At 37.7% G+C, this 21,014-nt stretch overlaps 1 protein-coding gene across 3 annotated transcripts in view; it reads right to left on the bottom strand.

Annotated features, from left to right (window-relative positions):
• Nucleotides 1–1,861: 1,861 nt before the first annotated feature.
• Nucleotides 1,862–21,014, bottom strand: part of MTMR6 (myotubularin related protein 6) — a 51,907-nt gene continuing 32,754 nt past the window's right edge. For 2 of the 3 annotated variants that reach the window (XM_090273788.1, XM_090273785.1), the window contains one exon: nucleotides 17,266–19,041. In XM_090273788.1, the coding sequence (XP_090129914.1) occupies nucleotides 18,781–19,041 (261 nt within the window). In that variant the 3' untranslated portion in view covers nucleotides 17,266–18,780. Of the gene's footprint in view, nucleotides 2,052–17,265; nucleotides 19,042–21,014 lie in introns of those variants that run through there. The other variant, XM_090273786.1, reaches the window with a different exon arrangement.

The raw sequence follows: 21,014 nt of genomic DNA, 5'->3' as shown, positions 1-21,014 counted from the left end.
CTTACTGTTTATTCACTCTACTACATAAAATTTAGTTTCTATCCCTGGGGAGGAGCTGATAGCTTGCTCCAAGTCCACAGATGCTTAAGGACTTAGGGGCAGACCTGGGATCAGCCAGGCTCCTAAGTCTGTGCTCTTAACCACACTGCTCAAACTGCCTCCCATAATCACTGCATAGCTGTTAGCTAGTGCTATTCCCAAATCTGCAAACAGCTGAATTACCTAGGTCCCAAGATTTAGCCAAATTGGCTGTATGATTTTTTTCATCAAAGAGAGGGATGTGTAAATTTTTTCCCTAAAGAACAACAAGACAGGTTTTGAAATAGCAGAAAGAGTGTGGATGTGGGGATTAGAAAGTGAAATGTGAATCCATGTTGCTGGCTGTGTGATGATGGTAGGCAGGTTACCTAACTGCTCTGAGTTGGTTCCTTTACAAAATCAGAAAAATGCCACCATCCTTGCAGAGTTATCACAAGATTTTAATGAAACAATATCTGTGATGTCCCCAGCACCTTACCCAGCATACACTAGGCATCCAATAAAAGCCAAATAGCTGAAAGGAAAGAAATGGGGGAAAGAACCAAAGGAGACAAAGTGTCAAAGGCAAGGACAGTAAACAAATAGCATGAGTGAGACAGAGAGAGAAAGAACAGGTGCTTAATACCATTTATGTAAATTTAAAACACACCACATACTTTTAAGGACAAGCATCTAGAAAGCATATTTAAATATACTAAAGGGAGGTCTTTTAGGGTGAGTAGAATACAATGAGATGAAAGAGATACAGAACATGACAGAGATGTGTGAGAGCTACTGTTGATGGTATATGTGAGAAATCCAAGACACTCCCGTTCCTACAGACGTCACTGTCATGTACACACACCTCCCTTATACTCACACACAGGCAAGAGAAGGAAGAAAGGCCAACTTCTCTGCCCACTCAACTTTTGTTCCCCAACTTTCTGATGTTTTGTTCCCTCATCTACCAACTGTTCCAAAAGTCTACCTCCTGCTGGATTCAGTGAGCCTAAAATCCTCAACAAGTTCCCTGGGGCACTCACTTGCCATAACTACTTAGCCACCAGTCCTCCTTCCCCTCTTCAAGTGCCAACATTACTTGCTAAGGACTTGTTTCTTGACAATGTTTGCTGTTTCTGAAGAATCCATAATTAGACAAACTAAAGACTTCAGGATTGATTTACATCTTCCCATAGAAACTATCTTTTATATAAGCACACCACTGGCTCAGTTAAGAACAGAGGGCAAAAAGCTGACAACTTTATCTGTCAAGCTCTCAAAAATTAAATTGAACAGATCTGGACAAGCAAGATCCATCTGCTTAGAAGTTTTCTAATACAGTAGGCACATGTGGCCACTGAGCACATAAAGTGTGGCAGGTCCAAAATGATACATACTATAAGTATAAAATGTACAAGATTTTGAAGATTTAGAATGAAAAAAAAAGTATTATATCTTACATTAATAATTTTATATTACTTGTTAAAATGATAAGATTTTGGTTATTTTGGGTTAAGTAAAATATATCATTAAAATTGATTTCACCTATTTCATTTTACTTTTTTAATATGACCTCTAGAAAATTTTAAATTACATATATGGCTTATGATATATTTCTACTAAAGACCATGGGTCTGGACTTCCCCCACCAGTGTGTTTCAATCACTATTTTACCACAATAGCACCATTTGATAACATCTGATGATTTGGTAATTTGAATACGAGCTTCTATCTGCCCAATTTCACACTAATGTATGCTCTTCAACATATTTCCAACCTCGCTTATTTTATAATATTCTGTGTTTGTTTCCAGATGGCTATAATGAGTCTAGAGTTCCTCACATATTTTACATGAGCTTTTCAGCCAAGTTTATTTTAATTTTCACATTTTTGATAACCATAACAAAAGAACAATTTAAGATGAGTTGAAGGATGATGGTTCAGTTAATAAAGCTGAGAAATGCTTTTTTTCTTCTCTTTCTTGCTGAAGTGACAGTGTTGGATGGTGGTCACTCTTCCTCTGGTTTATTGACCTATACATGCCAACAATAAAAAAAAATAGTTGGGTCAAAACCAAAGAAACCATAAGAAGAGAAACCTACAAACCAATAAGCTTTATGGACATTGATGGGGAAATCCTCAAGAAAATACTACCAAAGTGAGTTCAACAGCACGTTACAAAGATTATAGAGACTTCTGGCCAAGATGGTGGCCTACACTGACATGCTCCGTCTCCCTCCATAACTAAGAAAGACTACAACTACCGCGAAACCATAAATAACCAGACGTTCCAGAAAATAAAGTTACATGGAAGTCCAACGTATGAAGTTATAAACAAGTGGTGCTCGTCCGGACGGGTAGGAGGGGCGAAGCTGGGGTGGAGAGGTCAAGCTGTGCTGGCAGCGGCAGCTGCAGTTGCAGTGACAAGCGGCAGGACTGTGGTAAGCACAGGCACCTGTATTTAAGGGGAGGCGAGAAGCACCTGGGAGCACCCCTGGCTGCAGACCAAACCCGTCAGCTTGCAATTCCAAAGCCAGGGAAGGCAGACCCCCATTGTCTCGGAGTATGAGGGCTGGAGGGTGTGGGGATGGAGGAGGAGGCTCCCGGTCTCTCAGCGGAGAGGGAATGGCAGAAATCCATCTGGGACCCTCACACCTCACAGAAAGCACCACAGTGTGGTGAGAAGGGTCACCCGGTTGTGATGAGTGCATGGGGTTCTGCCCGCTATGGCGTAGGAGGTGTGACAGCCCCGCCCAGGAAGCAAAAAACTGCAGGGATGGCAGGGATAATCACGCAACTGCCCAGAAAGCAAATACATGAATTATCGGACAAACAGATAGATAACCTTTCAGAGGCTCAGTTCAGAGCTATAGTTATAAGAGAGCTTACAGAAACAACAGTGGGACTTAATCAAGACGGGGAAGGAATGAAGGCTAGTCCTGCTGAAATGAAGGAAAATACATACAAAATAAGTGTGAGGAAAAGAAAACCAGGGATCAAATTAACAAATCGGAACATAGGGAAAGAACAGTCAACCACTGCAGAAAGAGGAAACAGAAAGTGAGAAAAGTGAGGAGAGGCTCAGAAACCTCTGGGACAGCTATAAGCGAGCAAACATCTGAATTATAGGGTTGCCAGAAGGTGAAGAAGAAGAGCTAGAAATTGAAAAATTATGTGAAAAAAATAATGAAGCAGAATTTCCTGAACTTGGGGGAAAAAATGGACTTACAGGTCCAGGAAGCACAAAGAGTTTCAAAAAACTGGACCCAGGGAGGACCACATCAAGACAAATTATAATCAAAATGTCAAAAATTAAAGATAAAGAAAGAATCTTAAAAGCAGCAAGAGAGAAGAAGAGAATTATATATAAAGCGGTCCCAATTAGACTATCAGCTGATTTCTCAAAGGAGACTCTGCAGGCAAGAAGGGACTGTTAAGAAATATTCAAAGTAATGAAAATCAAAAGCCTACAGCCATAATTACTCTATTCAGCAAAGCTGTTATTCAGAATAGAAGGGCAGAGAAAATGCTTCCAGGACAAAGTAAAATTGAAGGAGTTCATCAGATCCAAACAACTGTTATGTGAGATGTTAAAGGGACTTGTTTAGAAGAAGGAGGATCAAAACTATGAACATTAAAATGAAAACTGTATCACAACAACAAACATCAGAAGCTAGAGAATTGAAACAAAGGCAAACTAAGTAGGCAACGAGAGTGGGAAAAGAATTATAGGTATGGGGAACATATAGGGGGAAGGTCAGCGAGGAGGGGGAATGGGGCAACAGGAGGGAGATGATGCAGGAATTAAGAAGCATAGTAGGAAGGAGTGGAGTAGACAGAAAGATGTTGAGAAGAACTATATGCACAACCAATGGGCATGGACTCAGGGGAGAAGGACAACTGGAGGAAGTGGGGGTCACAGAGTGGAGGGGAACAGAGGGAAAAGAAATTGGGACAACTGTAGCAGCATAACCAATAAAACATATTTTAAAAAAAAGATTATAGACCACAGTCAAGTGGGATTTATTTCCAGAATTCAAAGATGGTTAAACATACAAAAATCAATTGATGTAATACAGCACATTAACAAAAAGGAGGAAAGAAACCTGCATAAGCATCTCAACTTATACAGAAAAACTTTTGACAAAATTCAAGACTCTTTCATGTTAAAAACACCCAACAGATTAGAAATAAAAAAAAAAGTTTTCCTCAATGTGATAAAGGCCATATATGAAAAACCCACAGCTCCCACCATATTTACTGGTGAAAGACTAAAAGCTTTCCCTCTAAGATCAAGAATAATATAAGGATGCATGTTTTCACCACTTCTATTCAAAATAATACATGCTGGAAGTTCTATCAGAATCAATTAGGGAGAAAAAAGAAATAAAAGACACCCAAGTTGGAAAGAAATAAGTAAAAATATCTCTGTTCACATTGAAGGCATGATCTTATATGTATAAAATTCCAAAAATTTCACATACAAAAACCAAAACAAAAAGCAATTAGAACTAATAACTGAGTTCAGCAAAATTGCAGGATGCAAAATCTACACACAAAAGTCAATTATGTTTCTATATGCTAGCAATGAACAACTGGAAAGGAAATTAGGAAAACAATTCCATTTATGATAGCATCAAAAAAAAAAAAAAAAAACAACCCAACCTAGGAATAAACTTAATCAAGAAGGTGAAAGACTTTAATACTGAAAACTGCAAAACATTGGTGAAAGAACTTTTAAAAGATACATATAAATGAAAAGACATCCCTTTGTTCACAAATCGGAAGATTTAATATCATTAGGATATTAACACCATCCAAAGCAATCTATAGATTCAATGCATTCTCTATCAAATTCCCACAGGGTTTTTCCTTTTCTGTAGAAATAGAAAAGCACATCTAAAAATGTATATGGACTGTCAAGGGATTATGAATAACCAAAACAATTTTGATAAAAGAAAAAAAGAAAGAAGAACCAAGTTAGAGCACTTACACTTGCTGATTTCAATACAATAATCAAAACAGTATGGTACTGGCATGAAGATGATACAGTATGTAGATTAATGAAATGAGATAGAAAGCCCAGAAATAGAGAAATTAACCCTCACATCTGTTTCAATTAATTTTATTTAATTTTTAAAATAATTAATTTGTTTCTTTATTTATTTTTAGAAAAAGGGAAAAGGAGAAAGAGAGGGAGAGAAACATCACTGTGTGGTTGCCTCTCACTCGTGCCCCCAACTGGGGACCTGACGTGCAACCTAGTCATGTGCCCTGACTGGGAATCAAACCAGCGACACTTGGTTTGCAGGCCGACACTCAATCCACTGAGCTACAGCAACCAGGGCTGTGTCAATTAATTTTAAATAAGAGCGCCAAGACCATTCAATAAGAAAAGGACAGTTTTTTCAACAAATGAGCTGAGAAAACTAGTAATGTGAAAGAATAAAGTTGGACCCATATCTTACCGTGTACAAAAGTTTACTCAAAATTGATCAAAGATTTAAATATAAGAGCTAGAACTATAAAGCTTTTAGAAGACATAGGAGGAAATCTTCATGATAGCAGATTTGGCAATAATTTCTTGGAATTGACACCAAAAGCAGATGCAAACAAAAGTAAATAAATAAATAAATAGAACTTCCTCAAAAATTTTAAATGTTACGCATCAAAGAACATTATAAGCAGAGCAAAAACACCCACAGAATGAGAGAAAATAGTTATAAATCATATATCTGAAAAGAGATTAGTATGCATGATATATAACGTACTTCTACAACTCAACAACAAAAACAAACCTCATTCAGAAGTGGGCAAAGACCTGAATAGACAGTTCTCTAAATAAGATATACAGGTGGCCAATCAGCACATGAAAAGATGTTCGATGGGCCCTGACTGGTGAGGCTCAGTTGGTTGGGTGTCATCCTGCAATGTGAAAGGTCACTGGTTTGATTTCAGGTCAGGGCACATGCTTAGGTTGCAGGTTCGGCCCCTGGTTGGGGCGCGCATGAGAGGCAACCATCTCTTTCTCCCTTCCTTCCCTACTCTCTAACAATAAATTTTAAAATTAAAAAAAAAAAGGCTCAATGTCACTAACATTTAGAGAATTGTGACTTAAACAACAATGAGATACTACTTCACTCCAATTAGAATGGTTATTGTTAAAAAAAATAAGAGTATAATAAGTGTTGCTAAGAATTTGGAGATTGGAACCCTCGTGAATTGCCAGTGGGAAAGTAAAATGGTGCAGTCACTGAAAAATAGTTTGGCTGTTCCTTAAAAAGTTAAACATAGAGTTACCATGTGATTCAGCAATTCTACATCCAAATACTTATTCAAAAGAATTGAAAGCAGAGACCGAACAAATAATTGTACACCATTGTTCATAGCAGCATTATTCACAGAAGTCAGAAGATATAAACAACCCATGTTTACAGACAGACGAATGGAAAACAAAATGTGGAGTATACATATAATGGAATATTATTCAGCCACAAAAATGAAATTTTGATACATACTAAAACATGGATAAACCTTGAAAACATTATGCTAAGTGAAATACAGCAGACACAAAAGAACATAAGCTGCATGATAATATTTATATAACTAGAAGAATCCAATTCACAGACAGAAAATAGAAGGATGGTTGCTAGAGGCAATGGGGAGTTATTGTTTAAAGGGCTCTGGGTGGTTGTTGGAATGATAAAAAAAAGTTCTGTAAATGGATATGGGTGATGATTGCACAACACTTTAAATGTACTTAATACTACTGAATTTTACATTTAAAATGGTAAATTTGACATTATATATATTTTACCACAATAATAATAACATAAAAAGAATAGCTAAGGGTCTTCTGGATTCTCACACAATAATGGTAGCTACCTGTATTAGTCAGGGTTCTACAGAGCAATAAAACCATACATAGAGAGAATTTATCATAAGGAATTGTCTCTCATAATTACAGAGCCTGAGAAGTTCCATGATCTGCTATTGGCAAACTGGAGACCCAAGGAAAGCCAGTGGTATAATTCAGTCCAAGTTCAAAGGCTTGAGAATCAGTCCAAGGGCAGGAGAAAACTGATGTCCCAGTTCAAGCACTCACACAGAAGAAGGGGTGGATTCTGTCTTCCTTCATTTTCTGTTCTATTAAGATTAGACGATGCCCACCCATATGAGGGAGAGCAATCTGCTTTACTGTGTCCACCAATCAAATGCCAACCTCATCTGGAAACATCCTCACAAACACATCCAGAAATAATGTTTAGCCAAATATCCGTGCACCCATAACACAGTCAAGTAGACATACAAAGTTAACCACACCAAGTCTACTCCTTGTGAACTTGGCATCCACACACATCTCTTAAACCATATTTAATCTCCAAATAAAGATAATAACAAGGTCATAACTCTGCCTAACATAATACAACTATCCTGCAGACAACTGAAAAAGCACTAACTCTTTCCCCAGAAAAGGAAATAAAGTCCTTGAGTGATGTTTATTTTTCCTCTTGATGTTCTGTAACTTATTATGATATAAAACTAACAATAATTAAACACTATGATATGAAATCAATACAGTGTATGTTACAGTGTAAGACAGAAAACAGATTTTTTTTTGTATTCATAACAAAATAAGGAGAAAATACTCATGGCAATTACAGTCCTCATTCTGTAACTGGTCACATGGTCCTTGCTGATATGCATAAGTACCTTCTAGTACTATTCTGTATTCCTTTTGCCTTCAGCAAGCACCTCAGCTGGTCATGGTTCTTTATTTGGTGGAGTGACCCAAATCTACATTCCTGAAGGGTCAAGGCCATTAGCAATTCTGCCTGGATTAGATTGTTGTAATTTTCCATTGACCTTCCTCAGGGCATAGTAATACTGAGAGACACCTAAAAGGATCGCCTGTGTTCCTTACCTCCGCTGTGGAATTGCAGTACAATTTCCCCTTGGTAGTCAGGATTAATCACCCCAGCCAGCACAGTAAATCCCTTCGTTGCCTATTGATCAAGTGGCATGAGGAGCCCAAAATGGCCAGGTGGCAGTCTTAACTTTCGGTTCAATGAAATCATCGTTGTGTCTCCTGATGGAAACATTCCTCCCTCTGGAACTAACACCTGTAGTCTAGTAGAGCATGACATTGCGGGACCAGGAAACAAAAATTTGCTAGTCGGCCATTAGGGGTAATAGTGACTTCTGTCACTGTTCTTTCCAGCCTTTGGTTCCTGGAGATGGGACAACCACCACATATATTGAATACGGATTCAAAGCATATACAGCCTTCTGGACAACCTTGTCCTGGCAAGTTATTGTCACCTAGCTAGCACTGTAAATGAGTCTTCAAAGGGCCATTCAATTATTTTGTTAAGCCAGCTGCTTCATGATGGTGGAGACATGGTAATACCAATTAATTCTATGAGCATGAGTCCACTATCATACTTTTATTGTGAAGTGAATACTTTGATCTGAGCAATGTTTTTGGAATACCATGATGATGGATAAGGCATTCTGGAAGTTCATAAATAGTAGTTTTAGCAGGAGTACTGCATGCAGGGAAGGCAAATCCATATCCAAAGTGTCTATTCCAGTAAGAAGAGAATGCTTCCCCTTCCATGATGGAAGAGTTCAATGTAATCAATCTGCCACTAGGTAGCTGCTGATCACCCTGGAGAATAGTGCCATATCAGGGGCCATGTTGATCTTTGATGCTGGCAGATTGGTACTCAACAGTGGTCAAAGCCAGGTTAGTCTCAGTAAGTGGAAGTCTATGTTGTTTAGCCCATCAATACATCTTCCATTTCCACCACCATGCCATTTTGTCCATGAGCCCATTGGGTGATAACAGGGATGGCTGGGAAAGAGGCTGACCAGTATCCACAGAATGGGTCATCCTATCCACTTGATTACTAAAGTTCTCCTTTGCTGAGGTCACCCTTTGGTGAATATTCATAAGGGATACAAATATCTTCACTTTTTTTTTGTTCATTCAGAGTTCTATTTACTTACCTCTTCCCTAAGTTTCCTTGCTACCAATTTTCCAATCATGTTCCTTCCAAGTCCCTGACCATCCAGCCAAACCATTGCTTGCAGCCCATGAATTGGTATATAGTCGCACATCTAGACATTTCTCCTCCAAACAAAGTGAACAACCAGGTGTGCTGTTCGAAGTTCTTGCCACTGGGAAGATTTCCCTTCACCATTGTCCTTCAGGGAAGATCCAGAATGGGGCTATCATGCTACAGCTTTCCACTTTGGGGTGGTACATGCATATCAGGCAGAAACACCTATGAGTCAGGCCTAAGTCTTCTCTTTATCAACTGGCTTCAAAGAACTCTGTATGAGGCTATTCATGTAGGCTGGGGGAGAGAGAGAGAGACCATGGGCATTTCGGCCACTTCCTTGTATAACTTACCTGTGTGTTTAGGGACTGCCCAGGCTTGATCACATATCTACCACTTGCATTTGATGCAACTGTATGGCTTGCTGGGTCAGATAACTCCATTTAGCCAGCTTAGGTTGCATGGTAGCTCGGTGCTCATGGTTAAACATTCAGTCTCTACCAATGCCCAGTAGGAGGCCAAGAGTTATTTTTTCAAAAGGGCAGTATTTATCTGCAGAGGATGGAAGGGCTTTTCTCAAAAATCCTAAGGGCCTATGTTGAGATTCACCTATAGAAGCCCACCAGAGACTCAAAGCAGCATCCTTCTCTGCTGCTGACACTTCAAATACCATTGAATCTGCTTCATCTCATGGCCCAACTGGCAAAGCAGCTTGCACAGTGGCCTGGATCTGTTGCAGAGCCTTCTCTTATTCTGGACCCCATTCAAAACTAGCATCTCTTTGGATCACTCAGTTAATGGGCCAGTATAACACATACAAATGAGAAAGACATTGCCTCCAAAATCCAGAGAACCACTAGATATTGCACCTCTTTGGTTAGGAGGGGCCGGATGCAACTTTTTCTTCACCTTGAAGGACTATCTCTGCATGTGTCACTGGAATCCTAGAGATGTCACTGAGATAGAAGGCCCCTGAATTTTTGTCAAATTTATGTCCCACTCTGACACACAAATATTTTACCAATAATGACAGAGTAGTTACTACTTCTTGCTCTAATCAGTGTAATGGAGCAAGTTTCATTCCTCATAATGTCATCAATGTAATGGACCAGAGTGATAACGTGTGGAAGGGAAAGGTAATCAAGATCCCTGAGTTGATATAGTCCTAGGGTAGGATAGTGAAGGTGTGTTGCTGGTCTTGCCAGCTGAAAGCAAACTATTTCTGTTGGTCTTTGCTAACAGGTATTGAGGGAAAAAAATGCATTTGCCGGATGCCTGCTGGATAACAGGTACCAGTTAATTTGCTCAAGCAATGAAACTGTATCTGGTACAGCAGCTGCCCTAGGAATCACCATCTGGTTAAGTTAATAATAATCCACTGTCATTCTCCAAGATCCATCTGTCTTCCTCACAGGCCAGTTAGCAAGTTGAATGGAGGTGTGGTAGGAATCATCAACTCCTACATCTTTCAAGTCCTTGATGATGGCACTAATCTCTGCCACACAAAAGCAGTATTGCTTTTGGCTTGCTATTTTCCTAGGCAGAAGTAGTTTGAACGGCTCCTGCTTGGCCTTTTCCACTGTAATAACACTTAATCCACAAGTCAAGGAGCCAATGTGGGGTTCTGCCAGCTGCTTACTATATCTATTCTAATTATGAATTCCAGAACTGGGGGAATAAACACAGGATAGTTTGAGGGCTCATTGGTCCCACTGTGAGAGAGACCTGAGCTAACTTCATGATAACCTGACCTCCACAAGTGCCTGCTCTGACTGGTGGATCAGTGATACTAAAATTAATAATAGTTCCAAGCCAACATACAGCAGTCCCCCCACCCCCACCCGCCCCCAATCTGATTATTTTCTTTTCCCCAAGCACAGTTATTCTGGTAAAAGACCAGAGTCCCCTTTGGAGAAGGCTGGAAGATTACAAGTATAAATGTGGGTAGCATATTGGCATCCTTCCTCAAAGGGACCAGCCTCTCACCTATTCAAGGGGTTCTGGGGATTGCAAACTGGTCTATGTTTAAGAATTGAGAAGCTGTGATTCTGTTTTCATGATTCAGATTAGACTTTTCACTTTATCTATTCAGACCAGGTAATAATTAGGTTTACAATTTATTTCACTTCTAGAAATACCATCATCAAGTAGCCAATGCCACAGGTCTTTGGGAGTCAGACTATTCTGATTGTTGCTTTGATTCTGCTGTCCTTTATGGTAACCATGTCCACCTTGCCTTTGGTGGTTGAGTACTACCACCCGGCCCCTGCCACACAGGATCCAATTATTCCCATTAGAACTTCTACACAGCCCTGGCTAATGTGGCTCAGTTGATTCGCACATCATCCCATAGACTGAAAGGTCTTGGGTTCAATTCGTGGTCAAAGAACATACCCAGCTAGTGGGTTTGATTCCCCAGTCAAGGTGCATATGAGAAGGCAATCAACTGATATATTTTTTCCCTCTCTCTATTCGCCTCCCTCTCCTGTCCTCTCTGAAATATCAGTAAACATATCTCAGGTGAGGATTAAAAAATATATACATATGTTTGTGTCTGCACATAAAATCCATATATATGTGACCATGTGTATACTAATGTGAATACTACGTATTCAGATATACTATGTGTATACTACATGAAACTAATAAAAATGGCTACGTATCATGGAAGGAAAAGTAATATAAGTAAGGCTTCTGCATATACCTGCTTATATAAGTTTGAATTTTGAACTAAGTAGCTGTTTTATCTATTTAAAAACCCACTAAACCAAAAACAATATATGTAAGCAAATCCTAAAACTGACTACAAAGTATCTCAGTTGTATATAAAATTAGTATTATAAACAAAAAAATTATTTCAAGTGACTTGAGTGCAGTACTCTGTACACCTTTGGCAGGATATGCTTAAGAATAAAAAGAATTGTTAAGAAATCCTAAGTTTTACTCAATATTTTTTAAGTATATTTTATTGATTATGTTGTTACAGTTGTCCTAATTTCTTTTCCATTTGCTCCCCTCTGCCCAGTACCCCAATTCCCTCCAGCAATCCCACCCCCCCTTAGTTCATGTCCATGGGTCATGCATATAAGTTCTTTGGCTTCACCCTTTCCTATAGTATTCTTAATTTACCCATCTATTTTATACCAACCAATTATGCTTCTTAATCCCTGCACCATTTCTCCTCCTTTCCCCTCCCTGCTGATAACCCTCCAAATGATCCCCATACCTATGATTTTTTTCTCAATATTTCTACTAGCAGTAACACTAGTTGTAATTTTGAAAGTAAATTTTGTATATTGTAATGGGGGAAAAATGGGACAACTGTAATTGAAAAACCAAAAAATAAAAGGAAAAAAAATTTTGTATATTGTAGAATAAAGAGAAAATGTCAATATATTCATGTTATTAGAAACCAGGATTTTTTGCCCTGGCCAGGTAGCTCAGTTAATTAGAGGGTTGTCCTGATATGTTAAGGTTGTGGGGTCAATCCCTGTTCAGGACACATACAAGAATCAAACAATGAATGCATAAATAAGCAGAACAACAAATTGATGTTTCTCTCTCTCTTTCTCTTCCTTCCTCTAAAATCAATCAATAAATTTTTTAAAATCCAGGATTTTCAGTATAAGAGAAAAAGAGAAAAAAAGAGATACACAATATGAAGAAAACACTATGGTAATACTTTGAATTAATATTGTTGAAACTCATGATTTTTAAAAATATATTTCCTAGGCCTGCCCACTGAAATGCCCTAGAAGCAATCGCATTCTGGTAGCAATGAGCACATCTAATGCCGAGTTTGGTTTCTAAATATTACTCCTCAGTAACAGAAACAAAGTTTCCTTAGAGAATGGCTAATTCCAAAACTGGGGTAGGTAACGTACACGATGAGCCTACGGCATCTACTTATGTCAGAAACCAAAAACAAACTGAAAACTGAAAGGCGCATGTCAAAAGGATATCGAAGGAACTTGAAGCTCCCTCTTCCCCAGTTAGGTTTAGAACAGCTTAAGGAAAAAAAGAAAAGCATTTACTGTAATTGATTATAAAAACTCCACATTCCTACAAAAGAGAGAGGTGACTATTTTACAACTCCTTACGCTGAAAATTAGTCACTAAAGGGGAAGAATTAAGCATTTACCCTGCCTTTTTTCAGAGGAATTTTCCCAGTTGATGAGTAAAAGCACTTCTTTAAAGAATGAAAGCAAATAAATGTAAAAGGGAAAGCAAGAGTAGAAAAATCACCATTTTGGAAAACCCAGTGAAACAACTGATTCAGGTAAATATCAGTGGATGGGTAGTTAGGGAATGGGGTATTCATTTTGATGCCAAAGTATTATCCTGCAGAGAATTTGCTAAGTGCAAAGGAGAAAAAAATGTACCTTTACATTGGAGAGATCAACCAAGTGATCAAATTTGGAATCAAACAGTGGAACAGCCTGACATTACACCCTTCTAAGTAATTCAATATGGAGTACACAGCATATTTCCCAAACTGCTTAATCTGAAACTCACCTAGTGCCTACTTTACAGTACGTAAAACAGAGGAATGAGGTAAACTGCTCCAGGAGGAAACAATCAGACAAATGCAGAAAGAGGGATAATGCTCTACAACTGGTCTGGTTCAGTCAATGCAAACAGGGAAAGATGAGGGGACGGTTCAAGACGACAAAAGAGCTGTGACCAAATGTAATGCACGATTCTGAACTGGAGAGGAGTGCAAAAATACAAGTCAAGTCAAGGTCATTTGGGTCAATAAGGGACTGGACTTTAAATTGGAGAAGTATTAACGTCTCAGGTGAGCAAGTGGTTTCGTCATTCAGGATAGGCCAGGTTATGTTGCAGTAACAAGGAGCCCAAACTCTCAGTGGCTTAGAACAAAGGATTATTTCTCCCTCTCACTTGTGTAGCAAAAGTATTATGCTCCCCAATCTATTGCTCTTTGTTCAAGAATAATTCTGTGTTTCCTTTAATACGAGAGATGTTTAATGATTAAGGTAGGTGGTTTAGGGGAGCGTTTCTGAGTGTGATTCCCATACCATTTTGAATCAGAATCTCCAAAAATATTGTTAAATGCAAACACTGTATTGCTATCTACGCAAATGCCTTTAACTCCAGAGTCCCAACCCATAGTTGCTGAACCAGAAGCTCAAAGACAGGGCTTTAAATAGCTAGCTTCTGAAAGTTGCTTTGTTATACATTACACTATTTTATAGAAGTTGCTACACAAAAGGATATTTTACCTGCCCAGAAATAACTAGAGCAGTTTATAAAATGGCATAAATTAGTGTTTATTTTCTTACAAGGTAGCAAGTACAGTAGCACATATACTTTAAATAACCAATTAATTTTAATTACAAGCTCTTTTTGTAGATAGATTCCTAAAGCCTAGTTATGTACTTTATAAAACAGGTTCCATGTTTTATTTTAATCAATCAAGACATGCTAATGCCAACAGGATTACTACATGGAAAAGCCAACGAAAGAGCTAAAACTTGGGTAATGAAAATGGCTCAAAGTAATTGATAGGAGTCTGCAACTGCTCTAGCTTTGCAGACAATCTGCATTTCATCCAACTCAGAATGCCAACTGGAAGTATTTTAGTATTTTAAAGTAGACTTTCTGAAAAAGCAAGTCAAAAAGGCCAGGATAGTTACACACCTGTTAGAATGGCCAAGCTCTAGAACACTGACACCACCAAATCCTGGTGAGGACGTGAGCAGCAAGAACTCTCTGCACTGCTGTAGGGCATGCAAATAGTGCAGCTACTTTGGAAGACAATTTGGTAGCTTCTTATAAAATTGAACATACTGTTACCATACAATCCAGCAATCATGCTCCTTGGTATTTACCCAAAGGGGTTGAAAACTTTCATCCACACAAAAATTTGCACATGGATGTTTACAGCAGCTTTATTCATAATTGCTAAAACTTGGAAGCAACCAAGATGTCCTTCAGTGGGTGATGGACAAATAATCTTTGGTACATCCAGACAGTGGAAGACTGCAATGCTAACAAAAAAAAAAGGGGGGGGGGGAGTCAAGCCATGAAAAACACAAAGGAAACAAATGCACATTACTAAGTGAAAGAAGCTAATCTGAAAGGCTACATACTGTATGAGGGAAGACCACAAAAAAACAAACAAACAAAAAAAAAAAAAACCCGAATTATCTTCTGGAGAATGGGGTCCTTGTAGTACAGGCTTCCCCCACTAGGTGAGTGTTCTAGGAACCCATCTGTTATCAGTGTACCAGCTGACGTTGCTGAGAGAGGCTGCGTTCAGCTTCAGTGAATTCTTTTGAAGACTCAACACGTTCGCCCATTTCATGATGGGTGATTTATGAGCGCACCTGCCCACACTGTGCTGAGTGTTCAGCAGTTTTTGACCGAAACAACATGACCCCCGTTGCCCTGCCCTCCCTATTCACCAATCTCACCCTGAGCAACTTCCATTTCCCTGGATGGAAAAAGTCCTCAAAGGGAAACATTTTGCCAATGTGGAAGAGGTGAAACAAAAAACAGAAGAAGTACTAAAAGGCATCAAAATTGATGAGTTCAAAAACTGTTTTGAGCTGTGCAAAAAAGCTTCACTAGGTGTATTGCATCAAATGGAGAGTACTTTGAAGGTGACTGAAGTTTAAACATGTAAGAATAGTCACAATTTTTAATAAATTCTGGAGGTCTTTTGGGGTCCTCCCTGTCCCCTGTATGATTCCAACCATATGACATTCTGGAAATGGTGAAACTATGGGAACAGTAAGAAAGATCAGTGGTTGCCAGGATTTGAGGGAAGAGGAATGAGCAGGCAGAGCACAAAAGGATTTTTAGGGATGTGAAAATACTCTCTCTGTATGGTACTATTAAAGGTCATTATACATCTGTCCAAACCCATAGAATATATACCAAAAGAGAACCCTAAAATATACTATAAACTTTGGGTGATTATGATGTATTAATGTAGGCTCATCAGTTGTAACAAATGTACCACTCTGGTGGGGGGTGGTGATAGTGGAGAGAGCTATGAACGTGTGGTGTAGGGGTATGTGGGAAATCTCTGGATCCTCCTCTCAATTTCGCTGTGAACTTAAAACTGCTCTAAATATATGCTCTAAAATCTAAAAAAGAAAAACGTCTATCCTGATACCACCACCTTGTCCTGCTACCCCACTGAATAAAAAGAATTTGGGGGAGGGGGGGAAGCCTCCTTTCATCTTTATTTAGTCAAGACTCCCTGAGCTATTTCTAGCCTAGCTAACCTGTTCAAAATACCCCCAAATAAAATGAATACTCTTCTCTGCCAATCATTTTCCTCATGTTTACATCTAGATCTGTCTTTGAAGAGTTGTTTCACCTCGAATGTACATAGTCATTGGACACTGCCTTCCATTAACAAGTTGTTAAGAGCAACATAAAATACTCATTATAACAACAGGAAGTTATAGGTACACAAAGGAAAAATTTAACGACATTATCCACTGTATATGCTGAACTTTCTAGCCCACTATGCCTATTTTAAATATTTTAGAAATTATTTTTATATATAATTATTATTTTTCAACATCCGTCTTTTGGAAAATGAACTGCTCAAACTTCATACTGTTATGATTAGTATAAGGTGCAGGTCCATTTGCCTAGATGATGGAAAACAAACAAACAAACAAAAAAACACTACAACTTGATCCCATTTTTTTTCCAAAAGCAAAACATTCAAAGTAAAACATGAACATCTAATTATTACCTTTAAATTATATATGAAATAGTTTACATGCTATACATTCTCAAACACACTGAACATAAATCTAATTTTATGAGACATACACAATCTGCTTTTTGCCAATATCTATCCTACAGGTCACTTAGGATGTTAACTGACTTTTCAGTCCATGTGAGAACAGATCAACACACATATATGTGCCTCAAGTTGAAGATTATAAGATAACATACCAAAGATCTGACTATAAGAAATCTTCCGTGGAGGTTTCTAAAACCACAATCAGTATTGGAACCAAGTAACAAGGCACAAAAGCTTTCCCTTGTGGTCACAAAGATTAAGTTTCCTGTCTCAGTGCTTAAATATCACAAACAGATTTTATATATAGCACATTTCTATTACTGTTTAAAAAGGAGTATTTTTCTTATCAATATAATTTGTTACAGAGAAGCATTGGAAAACTACAACGGATTAGATCAGCTATCTTACAACAGTTTTTATTCCACTTAAAAGGTATTTATGTTCAAAACTAATAATAGATACAGGTATAATAAAGAGAAGCATGAGGGGTCCTTTGCAGATCTCTTCGTACCCCCGAATTATGCCTCATGCCACCCGTTTTACTTAAATTTTCAATGTTAATGCCATCTGTCTCCAGCAGTCCTGACCTCAGGCATCCAGGTCCTGTGTGAATGTGGGTCACCCCAGCCCAGCAGGCCATCAACTACTATACAAGGCTTTTTTCTCTTGTAATTTAAAGATACATAGTAGTACATAGAATAAACAGTTAAATGGCAAAATGAAACTCTTCCTAGCATTTAAGCTGTTTTTGTTAAACATTAACTTTGTATTAGGCTATCCTTCATTTTCCTTTTTTTCTTATATATTAATAGAAAATAATATTCCATATAGAAACAACTGCTTTAAGATTCAGATAACCAAGCAAAATATATCTATCTGTATTTCCCTTTTGTTTTTACCCAAAAATGTTTGGGTATGCTGAAAGTGGAATAGTCTAGAAGAGTAGTAACTCCTTGAGAGAGAAAAGTTTAAAACTATATATGTATTATTCATGTTCTATTAACAGTTTTAGTATTTCAGATTTTTAAAATCACATAGTTATCAAAGGAATAAAGCCAACTACAAAGTAAGAATCAATAGAATGCAGTAATTCATACATGAAACAGTCAAATGTGCTAATAAATATTAAAGAAAATCAATCACCTATGTTATAAATAATAATTCATCAAATGAGGTACTAAGCAAATTGTAATCAGAATAAAAACTGCAGTTTCACTAATTCTGACTATGGAAGTGGGACGAGCTAAATATGAACTTAACAGTGTACCGCTATACGAGAGTACTACAGCGTGCAAGGCCTGCAGTAATGAGAGCGCAATCTACACAGATAAAACAAGGCTGACAAAAGAAAACCAAACAAAAAGTCCTGCTCTAGGCTATAACACCTAAGAGTAAAGAATAAACAGATTTTGAGGCTTTATTAGAAATATTTTTCATGGCACTTCAGCATTAAACATCACTAACAGGTAAAATATGTAAATACTCATAGTTACATGGTTGCATAATTGAAAGAACATGCCACATCAATTATTAAGGGACTGCCTTGTTGAATTTTGTTTACTGGCAATTAAATTATACTTAAGTAAGGCTATTTCTGTTTGGCTATAATTAACATACAAATCATACAGAAATGTCAATTTGCTAGTATACAGTGTAAATGGTGTTTTGAATAAATTTGCCAATATCACTTGTTTCTTAAAGAAATGAAAGTCATTCCTTGTTAGAAATGCAGTTACACTGACTTATTTCTCTCACAAGAGCAGTTATCATCCTCCCTTCAACTATTAACCTACTGTTAAACTCTAAGATCATTAGCAGACAAATTCCTTTTGGTCATGCACACAGATCATCCTCACAATAAACCATTTCTTGCACTACAGTTAGTCCAGAAAATACTGTATGAGTCTAACAAGTCATTCTTGCCACACCATACTCTAAGCTGACCATAGCAGGTTTGGATTTGGAAAACTCCTCAGCGTATTCACTGTAACGATTATCCACAGGGTTGCTGCCCTCTATAGTTCGAAGAGTATCATTCACAGGTAGCAGAGTTTGCTCCTTAAAACACAGGGAGGTTTTGAGGGTAGGTGACTCGGGACGAACTGAATGTAACAATTCCTTGGTGAGAACTCCATCAATATGCTCATTTTTGTGTTTATTGATTTTCTAGAACAAATACAAATTTGAAAAAAGTTACTAATTTCACACAATACATGTTCAAATACGTAGATGAAAGAAGAAAACAAGCTTCTGTAAAATGTTCTCTTTCAGTACAATACAAAATTCAATCTCGAAAAGTTAAGTGAAATCTAGTGCAGATGAATAAGACATAGCTGAGAATCCTAATTGTTTACAACTTTTGCAATGGTTATACTTGACTGCAAAAGGTCACCAGCCCTCATATTTGAAAAGAGCATACATTACCTAAAACTTATGAGAATAAACATTGTATAATGACAGAAATGTACATGAGACATTCACCCTGAGATCACAACTAAATAATACAACAAACACACTTATTTAGCTGAAGAGTTTATTGCCTACAGAGCTTTCTTACATGGTTTCCCTACAACAGTTTGTTAGGTGAACACGACAGGCTTTAGAAACACAACATAATTTTTTTGTTAAACTGAACAGAGGATTTAAAAAGCAATCTTTGGCAGAGTATCACCCTCTCCAATCCTTGGACTGATCTGCAGATGGATCTTCTTGAATTACCTATATCACGTGCCTGCCTCTTTTTAACACATCCTCCTACCGTCTACTCAGCAGTTATTACTTTGATGACTAAGGAACAGTCCTGCCTGCGAGGCAGAAAGACAGAGTTATAACAACTGTCTAAGATTTTTTAAATGTGTCCTTACTAATCCTTTTTCGTTATATATAATGGCAAAGAAATGATTATAGAAAAGTCTTAAGCTGGAGAAGAATTTCTTAAAAGAAAGTGCACAAAAAAAGCATAAAACATAAAGACTGATCCACTTGACTACATTAAAATTCAAAGCACCTACACAAAACACACCATAAATAAAGTGGAAAGGAAAAGAATAGACTGGACAAAGCCATCTGTGATATATATAACTAAAAAAGAACCAGCGCCTGGTATATAAAGAACTCTTCAACAGAAAAAGGCAGTTATACCAACAGAAAAATGGGCAAAGGTTTCAATAGGACATTCACAGAAAAAAGAAAACCAAATGGCCAACAAACACGTGAAAAGTCACTCAACTTCACTTATCATGGGAATTCAAAACCAAAAACAATTTAAATGTTCAGCAGCTGAATGGACAGTCTGTGATCTACTCATACAACACAATACTACACAGTAGTTATCACCAAAAGAAATGTATTAAAGTTACACATATCAACATGGATAAATTTAAAACAATGTTGAGCAAAATGAAGCATGACACTGTGTTTATCTCTATATATTATTAAAACATGCAGTTTCCTAGTTGAGTGAAGGGTACATAGGCAATTCATGTTACTTGTTGCCCTTTATACTGCATACAAAAACTATATTCTTTGGTATTTTAAATCATACAAAATGCTATTATAAATTGTTGTGGATACAAACTTACATTGTAAAAATGTTCATAGGAATAATGAACACCAAATTAAGTGAAAGTAGGTGGGGGAAGCCTGAGGAGGAGTATTAATGGTCTTCAAACATACCATGTTTCTTTTATTAAAACAAAAACATAAATGATCTAAAACCCCATTATTTATTATTTTATATCTCTACTTTCCTATATACTTCAGATATTTCAGTATATTTTAAAGTTCAGGGAAAGTGATTCAAACTAAACTATTCAAAGTAAAGATCTGACTTTCACGCAACTATGTGTACTTATGAGGTTTCTATATGAGACGGGACCCCCCACCCTCACCCCCAAAACCAGAATTATCTTCTGGAGGGCAGGCCCCTTGTAGTACAGGCCTCCCCCACTAGGTGAGTGTTCTAGGAATCTATCTGTACCAGTGTACCAGTTGTCATTGTTGTAAGTGGCTGTATTTGGCTTCAGTGAATTTTTTTTTAACTCTTCAACATGTTTGCCCATTTCATGATAGGTGATTTATAAGAGCACCTGCCCACACTGCACTGAGTGCCCCATGCTCCCTATTCACTCGATCTTACC

This window comes from Furipterus horrens, unplaced genomic scaffold, assembly GCF_987537825.1.
Source record: "Furipterus horrens unplaced genomic scaffold, mFurHor1.1.pri manual_scaffold_4, whole genome shotgun sequence".
NCBI classification, from domain to species: Eukaryota; Metazoa; Chordata; class Mammalia; order Chiroptera; family Furipteridae; genus Furipterus; species Furipterus horrens.
Note: the sequence above shows the minus strand (reverse complement) of the source record. Positions and strands in the feature narration are given on the sequence as shown.